The 15,560-nt window shown below is 41.8% G+C and overlaps 1 protein-coding gene across 2 annotated transcripts in view; it reads right to left on the bottom strand.

Moving 5' to 3' along the window:
- The window catches only part of atp2a3 (ATPase sarcoplasmic/endoplasmic reticulum Ca2+ transporting 3), a 43,313-nt gene that overhangs the window by 17,375 nt on the left and 10,378 nt on the right, over nucleotides 1–15,560 (bottom strand). For both annotated transcript variants that reach the window (XM_076751452.1, XM_076751451.1), the window contains exons 2-8: nucleotides 12,913–12,930; nucleotides 12,500–12,582; nucleotides 8,014–8,118; nucleotides 6,528–6,666; nucleotides 1,589–1,669; nucleotides 1,232–1,317; nucleotides 459–923 (exon numbers count right to left, since the gene is read on the bottom strand). In XM_076751452.1, the coding sequence (XP_076607567.1) occupies nucleotides 459–923; nucleotides 1,232–1,317; nucleotides 1,589–1,669; nucleotides 6,528–6,666; nucleotides 8,014–8,118; nucleotides 12,500–12,582; nucleotides 12,913–12,930 (977 nt within the window). The remainder of the gene's footprint in view (nucleotides 1–458; nucleotides 924–1,231; nucleotides 1,318–1,588; nucleotides 1,670–6,527; nucleotides 6,667–8,013; nucleotides 8,119–12,499; nucleotides 12,583–12,912; nucleotides 12,931–15,560) is intronic.

Here is a 15,560-nt window from a genome sequence, read left to right as displayed (position 1 = left end):
TTATATATAGACCATTTATATGCGGACACCTACAGAATAGTTCAGGATATGGATCACTGTATTGTGTTTACTCAGGCGATGTGACATTTTGGAACCCTTCAGTGTACGTTTGAGCTGATCTGGTGATATACTGGGTGCTGCTGGGTCATGCCAGCCTGTGATATTCCACCAGCAGCTATCTCAAACCTGCCAAACTGAGGTAAACATTTCAACACCACAAGGATTTTCCATCCCTCTTAAAGCCCCATGAAAAGAAAAAAAGATTCATCTTTGTCGAATTCGACTCCATAACACCTCTTCAAAGGAAATTCCCAGAGGCTTTTTATGAAGTGTAATCAATCAGCAAGATGTGGAAATTAAATACTTAGGACTTAGGAATACAGTAATGTGCTGCTCCATGGGCTAAACTGTATGCCCAGCAGTCAAAAGCATTTTTTAGTTCCCTGAATGCCACTTACTCTGCAGACGGACATCTGGTTGGTGGTGAGGGTGCCGGTCTTGTCAGAGCAGATGACAGAGGTACACCCCAAGGTTTCTACTGAGGGCAGACTGCGGACGATGGCATTCTTCTTGGCCATGCGACGTGTGCCGAGGGCCAAGCAGGTGGTGATGACAGCAGGCAGGCCTTCGGGGATGGCAGCCACAGCCAGGGCCACAGCGATCTTGAAGTAATAGATAGCCCCTCTGACCCAAGAGCCACCGTGGACGGGGTCCCCGAAGTGGCCAATGTTGATGACCCACACAGCGACACAGATCAGGGAGATGACCTTTGAGAGCTGCTGGCCAAATTCATCCAACTTCTGCTGCAGCGGCGTCTTCTCTTGTTCTGTAGATGCCATCTGATTACGGATCTTACCTATCTCTGTGGCAACGCCGGTAGCAACAACAACACCTATGGCACGGCCTGCTGCAATGTTTGTGCCCTGAGGACAAAAGAGAGACGGAAATGAGTGCGGGGAAGTGAAGCAAAAAAAATCTGTCAAATTGAATACCGGTGAAACCTGATTTTCATCTCTCTGACCAAATGGGTCATGAAATCATTTTAAGACATGAGAGAAGAGTTTCTATCAAATCGAACAACGAATCATAAACAGCGATAACCCCTCTGAGGATTGCAGTGACTACGTGACTTAAAGTAAGGGTTGCATAGTTTTATCTATAATTACGTCAAATCCTGATATGGAGGTAGAAGATAAATATGAGTCAGAGAGCTCCAGGGGGATGTGCTTACAGAAAACAGCATGTTCTTTTTGTCTTGGTTGACGGCTCTGGGGTCAGGGACAGGGTCAGTGTGTTTGATGACGGACACAGACTCCCCTAAAGAAAAGATTGTACCAGACAATTGTACAGGATTAGATCATAAATGCAACAGTTGACTATTAGACCAACCATGAGGTGTTTGAGCAGTGATGGAGCCAAACAAAGTTACACTGAGAGCCTAAAGGGGAAATGAAAGTACACAGACAACATCACAGAGCCCAAAATTGCACAATGCTTATAACTGAATGTCTTCTTCACGCAATAAAGGTCCACAGGAGCATAGCCTTGAATCAGGATTGTTTGGTGTCTGATGAGAGATGACAAATACCTGTGAGGATGGACTGGTCCACTCGCAGCGTGGTGGACTTGATAGAGGTCAGTCTGATGTCAGCAGGTACCTTGTCACCAACTAACAAAACAAAACAAAAACAGACACAAAGACTCAACAAGACTGGAATTACCTACAAAGAATGTTAATATGCTAAAAGAAAGCAAGCTCATGACTATGAGCCTATAGCTATGCTAACGGCTCTGTGAGACTGTCCCGAGGGACAGTGATGCTTTGAGCTAACATTAGTACTGTATGCCAACATGCTCACAATGACAGTGCTAACATGCTGACGTTTAGCAGATATCATGTTTACCATGTTCACCATGCTGATTTAACCTGTTTGCAAGCTTTACTAATAAGCTCAAAGTACAGTTGAGGATGTGGGAATGTCAATAGTTTGCAGGTTTTTGGTCATAAACCAAGGTACAAGACAAACTGAAAATATGACCTGATGATAATGGATGATGAGCAAGTTATTACAATTCCTCTGGGGATCTTAAATACATGTAGCAAATTTTACAGCAATCCATCCAGTAGTTTCACTCAAAGGCTCATAAAAACCATTGTTATGCATCCTCTGGGAACCATGAATGTCTCTAATATTTTGTGCCAATCCATCAAGTAGATATATGCGAAGCTAGTACAAGCTACAAATGTCAACCTGCTTGCAGGTAGGGAGCATAAGTCAGGGGATCACAAAAGTAAACCTAATTAAATTGGGGACCATGAATTTCTACACAGAATTTCACAGCAATCCATCCAATAGGTGTTGAGTTTCAGTCTGGACCAAAGTGGTGGGCTGACCGACCAGCTGATAGATCAACACTGTAAGTCCGAGAGCCATGCTCAAAAATGACCACAAGACCAACCTAGAGGAGCCAACAGTAACATGGAGGAAACAGAGCAGAGATGTCCTTCTGATCAGTTGGCCCTCTGAAGGTTTGGTTTGAGTTGAAACCTTCAGGAAAGCCTACTTGGGTTTGTAAGTGTAGCTGCAGGTGAACACTCAGTTACGCCCCATCGAGCGTCCATGTTCAAAAAATAAATCCTAGAGCAAAGAAGCAAGCAGGTTTAGTCCAAGCTTAGGCTGCAGCCGCAGGTAAACAACAGCTCGATGTAACCTTGATGGAGTCACCGTTTTCAAATCATTGATTCTTCCCTTCCCTTTTGTTCTCTCCTCACTCTCTGCAGCGCTCTCTGTGCCTCGGGTACACCACTTCCTTACATATGTCTGACATAAACTACAAATGAAGCTGCATTGAATCTACAAAATGCATTTCATCTTATCCGCTAGTCTTACAGTCTGCTTATTAAGCCTGCATATTAAACTCATATTTCAAAGCCACAGCATTCTAAGTATCTAATGCCCCAAAACAAAATGGTTATTGCTTCCTCTTTGTCAGAGCCTGACAATGAACATTTAATGGAAATATTTTCATAATAGTAGGACAGAGCAAGCTAGTGAAAAATGGATCGTTTGATGTAGTCAAAGACGATGATCTCAGAGCAGAGGAGTGGGAAATTGCTCCAAATGCTCCAGACAGATGTAATATTCTTCACGTGTTTCTTTCCAGCATGACGGACGAGGAAAAAGACCTGATCATTACTTTGTGTGTAATAAGCTTCTCATTAATGCCAACTCAGAGTCATCAGTCATCAGTGCTTCTCAAAGTTAATCACAACAAAAACAAGGGCTCCCAGTGAATCGATCATGGCTTTGGTTTGGACGTCCTGTTGAATTTCTGCTTTTCCTCACTCATGTGCTGAAAGACTCTCAACAGGCAGTATGTCTGCTGTAGCGCACTTCACAGAGAAAACTTTTCAAAGTGGTTTCATGATAAGTTTCTCAGTGTTCATTTCTTGATCTTCCTTCATTTCTCTCAGAGCTCCATCATCTCCTCTTGACATTTGCTCAATGCTCTGAGACTCGAGGGGAATTTTTTACAGTTTCTTACCTGATGGGACAGAGACGGTGCGAGAGAGACGGATGAAGAGGCCGCACTGTGTGTAGCTGAATAGCCTGTACTTCCATGTCCATATTTCTCTACATTTTTCTGTCTGACACCCATGGGTTGTGAGAGAACAGGAGTGGGAGAGGCGGAGGGGGAGAGAAGTGTGTGATGTGTTTGTGTGGGAGATGGCTGGGGGCTCCAGGTTCACGGTAGCAGGACTGGCCGAGGGCAGAAAAGAGAGGCTTTTCAAACGCCTACCCACAGACTCCTGCTCCCCTATCGAACCTCCACTTTCTGCCACGGCCTCCCACAGACACTCTCCATCTGCTATAAGAGAAATTTAAATCCTAGCACAGCCACGTAGAGTTCAGAGAGGCCGTCTTTTAAATATCTGAAAGAACAGAAATTTGTCTGACTATTATCCGTAGTGCTTTGCGCATCAAAAAGCAATAAAAAGTTACTAAAAAAAAAAAGCATCAGCCTGAGAATTCTGGTGATCAAAACAAATGAGGTCAGCTGGTTTGGCCAGCCGGAGTGCTCCTTCCATTTGGTAAAACTGGACTCCTGACAAAATCCGAATGTCTTGCATAATATACTGGCAAAGAGGTCTTCATTCACGTGCAGGATAATCGTGACTCGTTAATGGGAATGGCTCAGTGCAGGTTTCCATCTCTTCAGGTCCTGTGTAAACCCTTGAGGAGTTCCTGACAACCTGACCGCTGCAGTCACTCCATTTAAAAAACCCAGGAAAGTTCCAGTGGAGGCGAAAATCACAACTGTGTCGTAACCGTGGCTGGCATCACGGGCACTGTACCTACAAGAAGGCAGGCGGGCAGCGGTGGTGGAAACTTGAGTAAATATATTTATGTTCTTTTCTCTCCTCAAAAGCACTTGTGGTCAACAGTCTCCTTTTCCGATACCTCCATACAGTTTATTTTACCCCCTAGCATCAAGTTCTCATAGTACAGCCACCGGTTAATCAGAAGTACAGGAAAGCCTGGGAAATCAATGGAGGAAAGGAAAACATTTATTTGTTTTCTTTGTCACCATACCCCTACATGTTTTAGTCAGAAGTGTGTGCTTGAAGATTCCTGACACACATTTTCTAAGTGAGAAGAGTGTGTGGTGCAGCACCTACCTCAGCTGTTTACCCCTGTTTAAAACTGCTTAGCAACAAGATTATGTCAGGCAGACAGGAGTGCTTAATATATGATGGTGTATATTTTACAAAAATGCAGCAGGGTGCACACCACTTTTAGACCTCTTCTGAAAGTAATCCAGTTAATGCATTCTGTGCTTAAAACAAGCTGGACTTCCAGCTTTGACTTGTGCATTGTCTTCAACAGAGTTTCCCATTTACATCTAGATCAAGCTGTAAAGGACAATGTCCGCATCTTCTAAGCACAATACCAACAACAAAGACAACCATTAAAAAATTCCCCAGAAACTTTATATAAATGCAGTAATTCCTACTATAAAGGAGACCATTTATCAACAGTGAACGAGTTGGCCTTGTAATCTAATTTTCATCTATTGTCCATGTCCAGTTGTTTAAAAGGCATCATAAAAAAGGAGTTGTTGCCTCATCTCCTTTCCCCACAATGGGACAACCACCATGGACCCACCAGCAGCTGCTGACAGCCACCAATAACATCATATCACTTATTCAAACAGCAGATGGTTCATTTTAAGCCCTATCGGTCTCTGCTCCACACTGTCATCACAGGTGTCGATAAAACCTCAACTCCCTATGAACTTCAGCGTCACAGAGATGAGCCTAATGGAGCACGGAGCGTCGTCATGGTGACCCTGTTGGTGTTGACAGTGATGAGGATGGTAGTGGTGGCAGGTGGGGGTTGAAGAAGAGAAGAGTCATTTTAGTGCATGCAACCTGTGTGGGCTTGCCTGCGTCTGGCTGTGTGTGCGCATACATGTGTGATCGAGGACACCCGCTGTAACAAGCTCGAATTCCAAGGAACTGCTAGCTAGTTCCTAGTCACATGAGCATGCGCGCACGTACACACACACACACACACACACAAAGTGTATTTCATATTTTTCCACGCAAGTGATGCAATTAGACTCTCTGTAAAAGAGATGGGAAACAATTTAGTGAATCTAAGGGGGGCCGGTCTTTGCAGCCCTCAGAGATAGTTCCTTGGATGGATGATTTCATTTTCATTTTTGAAACCTTGCTGAAATTGAATAGCACCAAAGCTTCACTGTAACCAGCGCAGCATGTAGCTCTGCTTGCCTTTCCGTGCTGTGATTATGAATGAACGCTGTGATCTCTCATACACATCCTGAGCTCTCCCTCCTTTCCCACAAATCACTCCTGGCCGTCCGAGATGAATCACTAGCCAAAGCCGAGGATTACACCCTCAAAACCGGTCATGTTGATGGTGAAGTCGCTGCCGCATGTGTGCGCTCTCACACATTAACTCTGGCATACACAGATGTTCTGGAACCAGAGTGACAACAAGACTATTTTTAGACGAGACTGCCCACACATGGGCGAGTTTACAGCAGGGGAACTGTGTGTATGTGCATGTAACGTGGGGGAGTGTGAGTGAGGAGCTGACAAACATCCAGCAGTGTCCAGGTGGTGAGTCTGAGAGCATGGAAAGCAAAGGGAAAAGGGGGGAAAGCTGTGGAAAATTAAACTGGGCCTTAAATACAAGGGGTGACCACAGCCACTTACACAGAACCTCACATACACACATACAGACACAACTGGGTAGCAGCCCTGGCACCTGCATATCCAGAGAAAAGACTGTTATGTAATCAAGATATTCCAATAGTGTTTCCAGACTCATGAATGGGTGGCGAAGGCCGTGTGAGTTTGTGTTTCTGTGCATGTCGGTGGCAGCAGTAGCATACAGGCAGCTAGGTAACAGCTGCGAGATTCCTCAGGAGGAAGACAAAGCATAAATTAGTGTTGGTGAGTGGCAGTAAGAGTTACGCTGGGTGCAGCCGCAGCTTACCTGCCACCTCCACTATGTCTCCTGGGACGATGTCTCTGGCTTTGATCCTCTGGACAGCCTTGCGGTTCATGCGGTACACCTTTCCCATCTCTGGTTCATACTCTTTCAGAGCCTCAATGGCATTCTCAGCATTCCGCTCCTGTGCAAAGAGATGTGCAATATTATGTATGTACCTATATATCTATATATCTATATCTATATATATATATGTGTGTGTGTGTGTGTATATATACACACTCATATACATATACACATACACATACACAGACACACACACACACGCGCGTGTGTGTGTGTGTGTGTGTGTGTGTGACGCCTCTGCTGCAGGGGAATACAAACATGTTAACTTGAGTTTACTTGATGTAAATATGGCAGAGGATGAGGATGAAGAGGAACTGATGCAGAGAGAATTGGGATCTTTATTCTTTTGTTTCTGTGGTTTTACTTGAGCTATTACATTTTTAGGTAACTCACTGTTTGTCCTGCAGTTGTGAGCATCTAAATTGAGCATACCAAAGCAAGCACATGTTTCCATCACTTTTACATAGACTTGCATTCATTTCCTGGAGACTTACCCCAACCATAACACTACATGCCTACACCCTTACCCCAACTTAAACCTAAACCTGACCTTATCCTAACATTAACCCAAGTCTTCACCCTAAAATGTAATGACTTACATTATGGGGAGTTGTCCCCATAAGGGAGGCAAGTCCCCACAATATGACTGTCTAAACAGATTTATGTTCCCACAATGTGATACACATCCACACAGACACGAACATAGATATAGATGAACATACACACATGCTCGACACCTACTTATTACTACGTGAACACTTTTTTTTTCTTTCATTTTGCCTCTTTTTTTCTGCCTGTCTATCTGTTTCATAGCATCAACTTGGACTGAAGTTGGTACAGTGTGAAAAAAAAAAGTTTGGATCCAAATTATTACTTTTCCCATGCTGCTGTAGCTTAGCCTGCTACATTTCTTCAGTGTAATGAAACTTCATTTAATGTAGAGTAATTGGTAGTTTAGCTCACTACATTTTCCAAGTAGCTTGCCCACTGGAAGACTTATCCACTTGTTACACTGTGTCCTAACAGAGTATTACAACATGCAGTCTTTCCCAAAGTGCTGATGGTCATCCCGTCTCTATTTTTGACGCTTGCATCAAAAATTCCTGCTTCCTCTTCAACACAAATGAACCAAAAGGGCATTTTGCATGAGCTCCATGGTTTGGTTATGTTTTGATCTGAAGCACAGAGTCAAGTTCTCCAGTGCTGACAGCCTCACCCAATTACTATTGGGTGAGGCTGTCAGCACACTGTGCTATTTGGACATACAGATGTTTTGACAGCACTGTCTTCTTAGGCATCCTTAGTCTTTGTAATCATGTCAACATTTTATGGAAAGACACAACATTACTCATGTCATGTGTATATACACTTTACACAGAGACGCGGGACGAAGAGTGTATCTCACCTGCCAGACCCCGATAACAGCATTGGCGATGAGGATAAGAAGAATGACAAGAGGCTCGACGAAGGCGGTGGTTGTCTCCTCTCCCTCCTCAAACAAAGCCAACACCTATATGAACATACAGGACACATAATCTTAGCAAAGACATTTTATAGCACAGCTCCTTGAAGTTGTAGCTCAAGTATATACATATACTACAGAGTAGCTTGCTTTGAAATGTGTGGGAGGAAAAACGCTTGAATGTTGTTGCAGGAAATGTGGAGAAAGAAAACCAAACTCGAATGGTAACTATTTTAACTTGTTATTCATTACATTTAGTTTGTTATTTCAACCGTTTATCCATTAGCTTCCCTGATGAGAGAAAGGTATAAACAGAAAATCCTAACATACGTTGGATGTGACCGTTACGTTATGAGCTGAAAACTGTTAACGCTAATTTAACAAGTGTTTGTCGTAGTGCTTGTAGCTATTACTTTAAATCTATTACCATAGATTTAAAACAACAGCTAATGTTACACCATTTCCTCCATTAGCCGACTCGGCTCCTCCTGACCACAGGCAGGCCATTTTTTCCAGCTATTTTGGTAAATTTCTTCCATTTTTCATCCTTGTGAAAAACAACATTTGGTACTCAATAAAAGCTCCTTGTGGTTTCTCGGTTTGATTGATCTGAGCAACTGTAAATGACGCAATACATAGGCATTTTGAGTGTGTGTTATAGTGCTTCATATGCAGAAAATCACTTCTGGCCCTCTTAATTGCAACACCAAGTGTTAAGGTGTTTAAGATGACTCAATATGTAGGTACATTTAAAAAAAAAAAAAATCAAATTATAATTTCTATTTTCATTAGTTAAGCTGCTCTATAATCTTTCCATGTACTCTGTGGAAACTGCAGAAGTACTGCACTCCCTTGAATACAAGTACCTCTGTGTATGAATGGCTGGTCTGTAGACTGCAGTAAACCTCTGACCTCCGCAGTCAACAGCAGGTGATAAAGTGTGGCTGAAATCAAGAGAGATCCACACCTGACCTGCTTTTTCAGGTCTGGGAAATGGCCAGAGGGTCCAGACCCATCCCTCTGCAATAAGTACAGTCAGAGGCTCAAACATTTTAAGGTGGAATTGACTGCAAGAGCAAGATACTTTGCTTTTTAAGTGGCTATGACATTCAAAACAAATATAATTAAATGATGGAGTTCTAATTAGTCTAATATGCCTTTCTCTGTCACTCAGTGGACTCTCATTCATTTTTGTTAATAAGTTACATTTTTTGAAGGTTCATAATCTAATAAAAATGATGAGACTAAATTAAAGTAAATGAAAGGTGTGATTTAAAGAAATCAGTATAGATTAATAAATTTAATAGAATAGAGTCTATACACAGAAAAAAAGTAATGACAAAACTCATATTTTGGGTAGCCTGGAGTTAAGATGATGCCTAAAATGACAAGAGCAATAAAAATAAATTAAATCCTGCAGGAAATTAGATCATTGGGGAAATAAAATCATTGGGATTACACTGGATGAACCGGGCTAATTTTAAACACTGTCTTTCCTGTGAAGCCCAATTTTGCAGGGGTGTATTTTGTAGCACGCTTTAGATCCAGCACACCAAAGCTCTTGGATTGCAGGAAAATCACACACAAATGAACATTTACACAAGGATTTTGTGTGATCTACTTCTTTCTACGGTGCGGTGTCATTTCAAAAGGACTGTGTACCGGAACATGAGGCTTGAGTGGGTTGAATGACAAGACAGTCAGCAGCTAAAGTGAGACTGTGCATTTAAAAAAATATATATATATAATAATAATAATGTGCCCATTTACCTGCATCTTAAAAGACAGAGAGAAGAATGTCGGATGTTTCACAATCACCGAATTAATTTCTTGCTTTAAAATGGCACGGCAATTATCCCTTTCTAGTACCAGTGTGATGTTAGCAACTTTTTTTTTCTGAAAATAGCTGCTTACTGTGGCCAAAGTGTTGCTACCAGTGACCCTTTCTGTCCTGTAGTCATGTGATCCATTGTTAATATAAAAATATGATTATAGCTTTAAAGTCAGGCTAGGAATTCCCAAAGCCCCTCAGAGTTAGCTGTCAGGTCAAAATATCATACAGAATACAAATACTTCTACTTTATTAAATTAATAGGACCGGCTCCAATAACATCTTCATTGAGACGGTAAATATACTATACACTTAATCTCATGTTACTCTGCTTTTGCCCCTTCTCTATAGCCAGATTTAGTATGATGACAGCTGAATACTAATGATTCTGCAAGTGTCAGAGATGTCACTTAGTCACTGCGAGCTGTTATAATAAGCATTGAAGTCTGAAGATCATAACAGAAGAAGCTCCACAGTGCAACGCTGAAATGACTTGATATTTATGTTTCCATTATTCTATCAACGGCAGGTATAGAAACTAAAATTACTGCACAACAAAAGCAGCAGAGACAGAGAAGGTGAGATAAAGTGGATGTGCTTTTCCATGATCTGATAGGGCTTATCAAATGATAAAAGAGTATAGTCTCCGCAGAGTATTGAGCAGCAGAGCGTACGTCACAGCAGCCTGAGCCTGGTCGATAGCTCATCATTCCACATCATTTGGGACGGTAAATCTCCCTCCTGACCGAGCTGAGATTGGAGGGCAACAATGGCAGTCCTCTCAGTGAGGACGATTCAAAAGACACTTCACACAATCAGCACGCATTCAGAGAGGGGTTTGAATAACTAACTCCCACTTTCACGCTGAATGGGAGTTCAAATGGAGAGAATGTGGGGGAAATTGCCTTCGGCAATTTGAGACAAAATTAAGCTCAGCTTCAACATTGGGTTTTGAAATCAAAGCTTCATCACCAAAACAAACCTCTCCTTACAGCATTAAACATTGCACTCCTCACACCCCACATGCATAACTGAACGCTGAGACACATGCCGACAGATGGCCCATTATATCTGAATGTCTCCAGAGTTTTGGAACGTCACACAGTGTTCGGCCAAAATGGAAAAACACATTTTATTCATATCAAATTTATCCGAAAAAACACTCAGGTCAGCTACTGAAAAATGTGCTGTAAACAAAGGAGGCTTGAAATCCAAGTCATCTGTCACTTGGCTTCTTTAAGTCCCTTTATGTACTCTCTTGACCTCCTCAACATTAGCACAACTTCATGTAGTGATGTCGAAAGCCAAATTAAAGATCAGCCATCTCTCTTCCTGCAACTCAAAGGGAAGAAGTGCACTGACTGCTTCAGGTGGTGAGACTGGCTTTCTGTGCCTGTGGCTCTGCTGCATTAAACACCTACCAGAGAGTTGGCTGACTATCAGCTTGTAGCTTCAGCAGAACAGATAAACTGTATAAAGAAATAATAAAGCGGTGTGACACACTGGGGTACAGCTCAGGCTTTTATGAATTAAATTCCCCACTTCTTGCTGTAAATGTGTTGTCATATACTGTAAATATAAAATATGTGTTTGGTCTGATAATAAGCATCACTTTTTTGTCAAAGAAGGCAGGAGAGTCTAATCATCTGAGTTTGAATATATTCAAAATAACAGCCAAATGAGTTCCAGGCTAAGGCTTAACTTTCACTGCAGCCACTCCCTGATGATAGCGGTGACATATAAGACAGTGAGCAAACACAAAAGGAACATAATTCATCAAAAAATATATGTGAATAAGTTGCTCTGAAGTGTAATATATTGGTCATTTTGAGTCTGATCAGCTCACAAGGAACCTCACTTCAGTGACTGAGCAGAAACCACTCCAGGCAACGATGACATTGTGAAGCAATAGGGTCTGTGCGGCAGTGGAACGGGGGCTGCGTTCCACTATAAACAACCTTTTAAAAGTAAGGAAAGGCTGATTTGCAGGAAAAGTGAGCCCACACTCCAGAGTCCTGCAGTTCCAGCCCACGCCTGCTTCAAGAGCCTCTCTCTAACACGACAACAGCCAGAGAAGATATATTGTGTCACATACGTTTTTAGAGCATTTTCCTACTTTCAGAAATAGCAACAGCAATTCCATCCCGAGACACTGGGGATGTGCTGTAATAGATGGAAAAACATTATTATGCAGTCAGGTTTCCCCCACTCCACCCCTCTCTGACCTTCACCACCCTTGAACTGCAACCAGGGTCACAGTTTGAGGTGCCGCAGCAGAGGGAGATTTGATTGATAGTTTTGTTTCCAGTTGGGCAGAAGTGCTCTGCCTGTTCCCCTCTCTGAAACCATATCAACAGTGGGTGGAAAAGCCCATAATACAAATGTTTCCACATGAAAAGAGACCACTAACTAGGCTGAGCAGTGTTCCAACAGGGGAATAAAGCTGCATAAAGCTAATGGAGCAGTCTGTTAGGTGGCAATTTCCTGGCCAGTTCCCAATTTGGGTCTCAGATACCCAGAGGGGTACAGTTGAGAATCAAGATCAAGAACAAATAAGATGAAGGCCACTGGCATTTTAATTAGCTGGGTCGTACTTACAAAGGAGACACAGGCAGCTAGCAGCAGGATCCTGACCAGGAGGTCTTCAAACTGCTCCACCACCAGCTCCCACAGGGACTTCCCTGAAATAGACAAATACACATCAGACACCTTTACACATCCCACTAAATTTAATGTCTGAGCTTCCACAGTGAGGACTCAAAGTCTACCATTATACTTAAGAGTAGAAAGGATCTGTAAGATGTATTGACATTAGCTTCATAAGCTGCTGGGAGGAAAGACAACCCCTGTATTTACAGAGTATGGTTGTGTGTCCATGGGTGGAAAGCTGCAGCAGTGTACTCCCAAAGTCTAGCCTTCATACTACAGAGACAAAAAGATCCTGGCTCAAGACACTTAATCAGGTAGTAAAGGGAGGAGGATCGCAGCTCGCTGGAAAAATCAATATTTACCTTCTTCAGCTGGGAGCTCTGTGGATGTCACACCACGGCGGTTGTAAAGGAATCGAATTGGCAGGGCCAGAGAGAGTGGAGAGGGTGGAGGGTGGAGGAGAAAGACAAACAGCAGTTAACACATTTGATTAACTCAGCCTGACTTTGAGATGCATGGACAAGTACAAATTGCTCTGCAGAATCGTTTTGCTTGGTTGATTATGGATTCATATATTGTCTAAACCGGGAACAGAAGCACAGTATCCCTGGAACCCCTGCAGCTGCGCTTGTTTTTAAGGTAGAACTTCAGCTACAGTCAAAACACACTGGTCATAATCCAAACAGCCCTGAATGCAACAAGGAGAAATATGCATGAACCTATACACTCCCAATCTGACTGCTTTCGTGGATTATTTGGTGGTTTTGGTGGTATTAAGGCAAAAGAACAAAAGTAGAGTGAAGATAACAGAAACTTTACTTTAGAAGCTTGAACTTTGCTTCAGCTGCAAAGAATATGAAAAGAAATTGATCTGTGCTGAGAACAGCCTCATGGAAGCAATATTTGACAAGCCTTCATTGTATAAACAAAATTTGTTAAAGCAAGTAATTTGGTGTTTTCAAAGTCATTCTATTAAGGGGAGACGAGACAGGCTCATATTCTGTTAGTGTTCAGAGCTTCTTCTGTAATGGCCAAGCAACGTTAGATATACTGTATAAAAGGCAATGATCAGTCACAACTAAAAGGCAAAGCTCTCAAAAAGCTCTGACTCACTTGCCGTGAGATTTCAGATTGATTCTTTGGGAGATTATGGCCTTCTTTCTTTCGTCAGTGCTGCTGTGAGAGAAGCGCTGCCGTTGCACATGTCTACGCAAACAGCAGGTTTACTTATTTTCTAAATATATTCCAATATGTTCTCAGTGTTTGGGTTTTTTTTTATTCCACCAGAAACAGGGGATGGTTTGGGTGGGTATTTGGGAATTGCATTTCCTGGGGTTAAACCCCAGTTATGATGATATAATGGTCAATGCAGGAAGGTTTTAAAGTTTACTTTTATCTGCTGTTGAATTATTATTGACTGGAATAACAACCAATGCTAGAAAGTGATGTTGAGACAAATGATCTTTTAAGGACCATCAGCTCTGGATGTTTTAAATTCCACCTTCAGCGCCTTTTGTGTAGCTTCAAGCCAACAGTATCAATTTAACTGCATAACTGACTCTCAAACATTGTCAACACCAATTCTAAAACAACAAACAGCTTCATAAGACCAGACCAAGGCCTTTGATACCAGTACGATTGCTCATCTTCTGCTCTTGGAAAGGTGAGCTGAAATCACTGATGGTCTGTTAGCCCACAAATGGATTCAGATCATCTGTAAGATGGGACTCGATATGTCTTTGATATAGTGGATCAAGTGTGTCCTCTCGTGATGACTATCTGAATATCTCAGTTGTGTGAGATCTTCGCAATAAAACTTCTATTTTCTATGCATGTTCAGCCTTAATCTTATAGGCTTTTGTAAATCTTCTGGGCTGCAACCGATCATTTTCATTATTGTTTTGTCTGTCCATTTTTTCACGATTAAATTGTTTGCTTCATAAAATGTCAGAAAATCAATTAAAAAATGCCCGTCATATATTCCAAAAGGCCATGCTGGCATACTCAAATTGCTTGTTTTGACTGTCCAAACAACAAAGATATTTTCTTTATTAGAACAGAAGATTAAGAGACGGATAATATTCATATTTGATATACTGGAAGCAACTAGTTTTTGGCCTTTTTTACATGACTGAAACACAAACTGATTATTGATTAATAGTTAATGACTTTTTTTGTTGAACGTCTAAGTGACTAATTGACTAATTATTTAGCTCTAAATCTTCTAGGGTCCCATGTTATACAGTTCAGCTTTTTACAGAAATCATTATTATTGTAGCCACAGATACTGTTTTAAAATGCCTACAAACAAACCATGAAGTAACCCTGGAATGACTGATCAGCCAATAAGTTGCTAATTATCCAAAGCAGTATCAGCAACAACTTTTGAGCAATTTGTGAAGCAAAAAAAATGCTGACTATTCACTGGTTCCAGCTTCTCATGTGAGGATCTGATGGTTTTTTTTAGTTTTATATCAGTTTAAAATGAATGTTAGTTTGACAAAACAAGCTGTTTTAGGGTGTGACTTGAGGCTATGGGATGGTCGCTTCATTTGTAAAGAACTGTATAATTACTGAAAGAAAGAGCTGTGTTGATGTCATTGACATTCATCCTGCAGCTTCAGTCTCAAACTTTATTTCCCAGTCTGAGCAGTCGGTGCACTAAACCCCCCCCCCTTTTTGTGCATCAGTATGTGGGTAAGCTCCCGCAAAACCAAAGCCAAAAATCAACACGTTGCTCATTTCTTCTGCATCATCTTGTCATTTTGCATCTGTCATTTCAATAAAAAAGCTGGATCTTTTGGCATTTTGAGACAAGCTGAGCATCTTATCCACTCTGATTTGATTACCAGAACACAACACCCACCACATATATGAGTCACTGGTGTGAATAGAAAACACATCAGTCATATTCTAAAAAAAAGCCAATTGACAAGTACTGTTGATTAGTGTCACCACAATGAGACGCGCATGCTTAGTCACTGCATTTGTCAGGTCCTCATCAAGTCCA

Source organism: Chaetodon auriga, chromosome 15 (assembly GCF_051107435.1).
Source record: "Chaetodon auriga isolate fChaAug3 chromosome 15, fChaAug3.hap1, whole genome shotgun sequence".
In the NCBI taxonomy this organism is placed as follows: domain Eukaryota; kingdom Metazoa; phylum Chordata; class Actinopteri; order Chaetodontiformes; family Chaetodontidae; genus Chaetodon; species Chaetodon auriga.
This window is presented reverse-complemented; position numbering and strand designations above follow the sequence as displayed.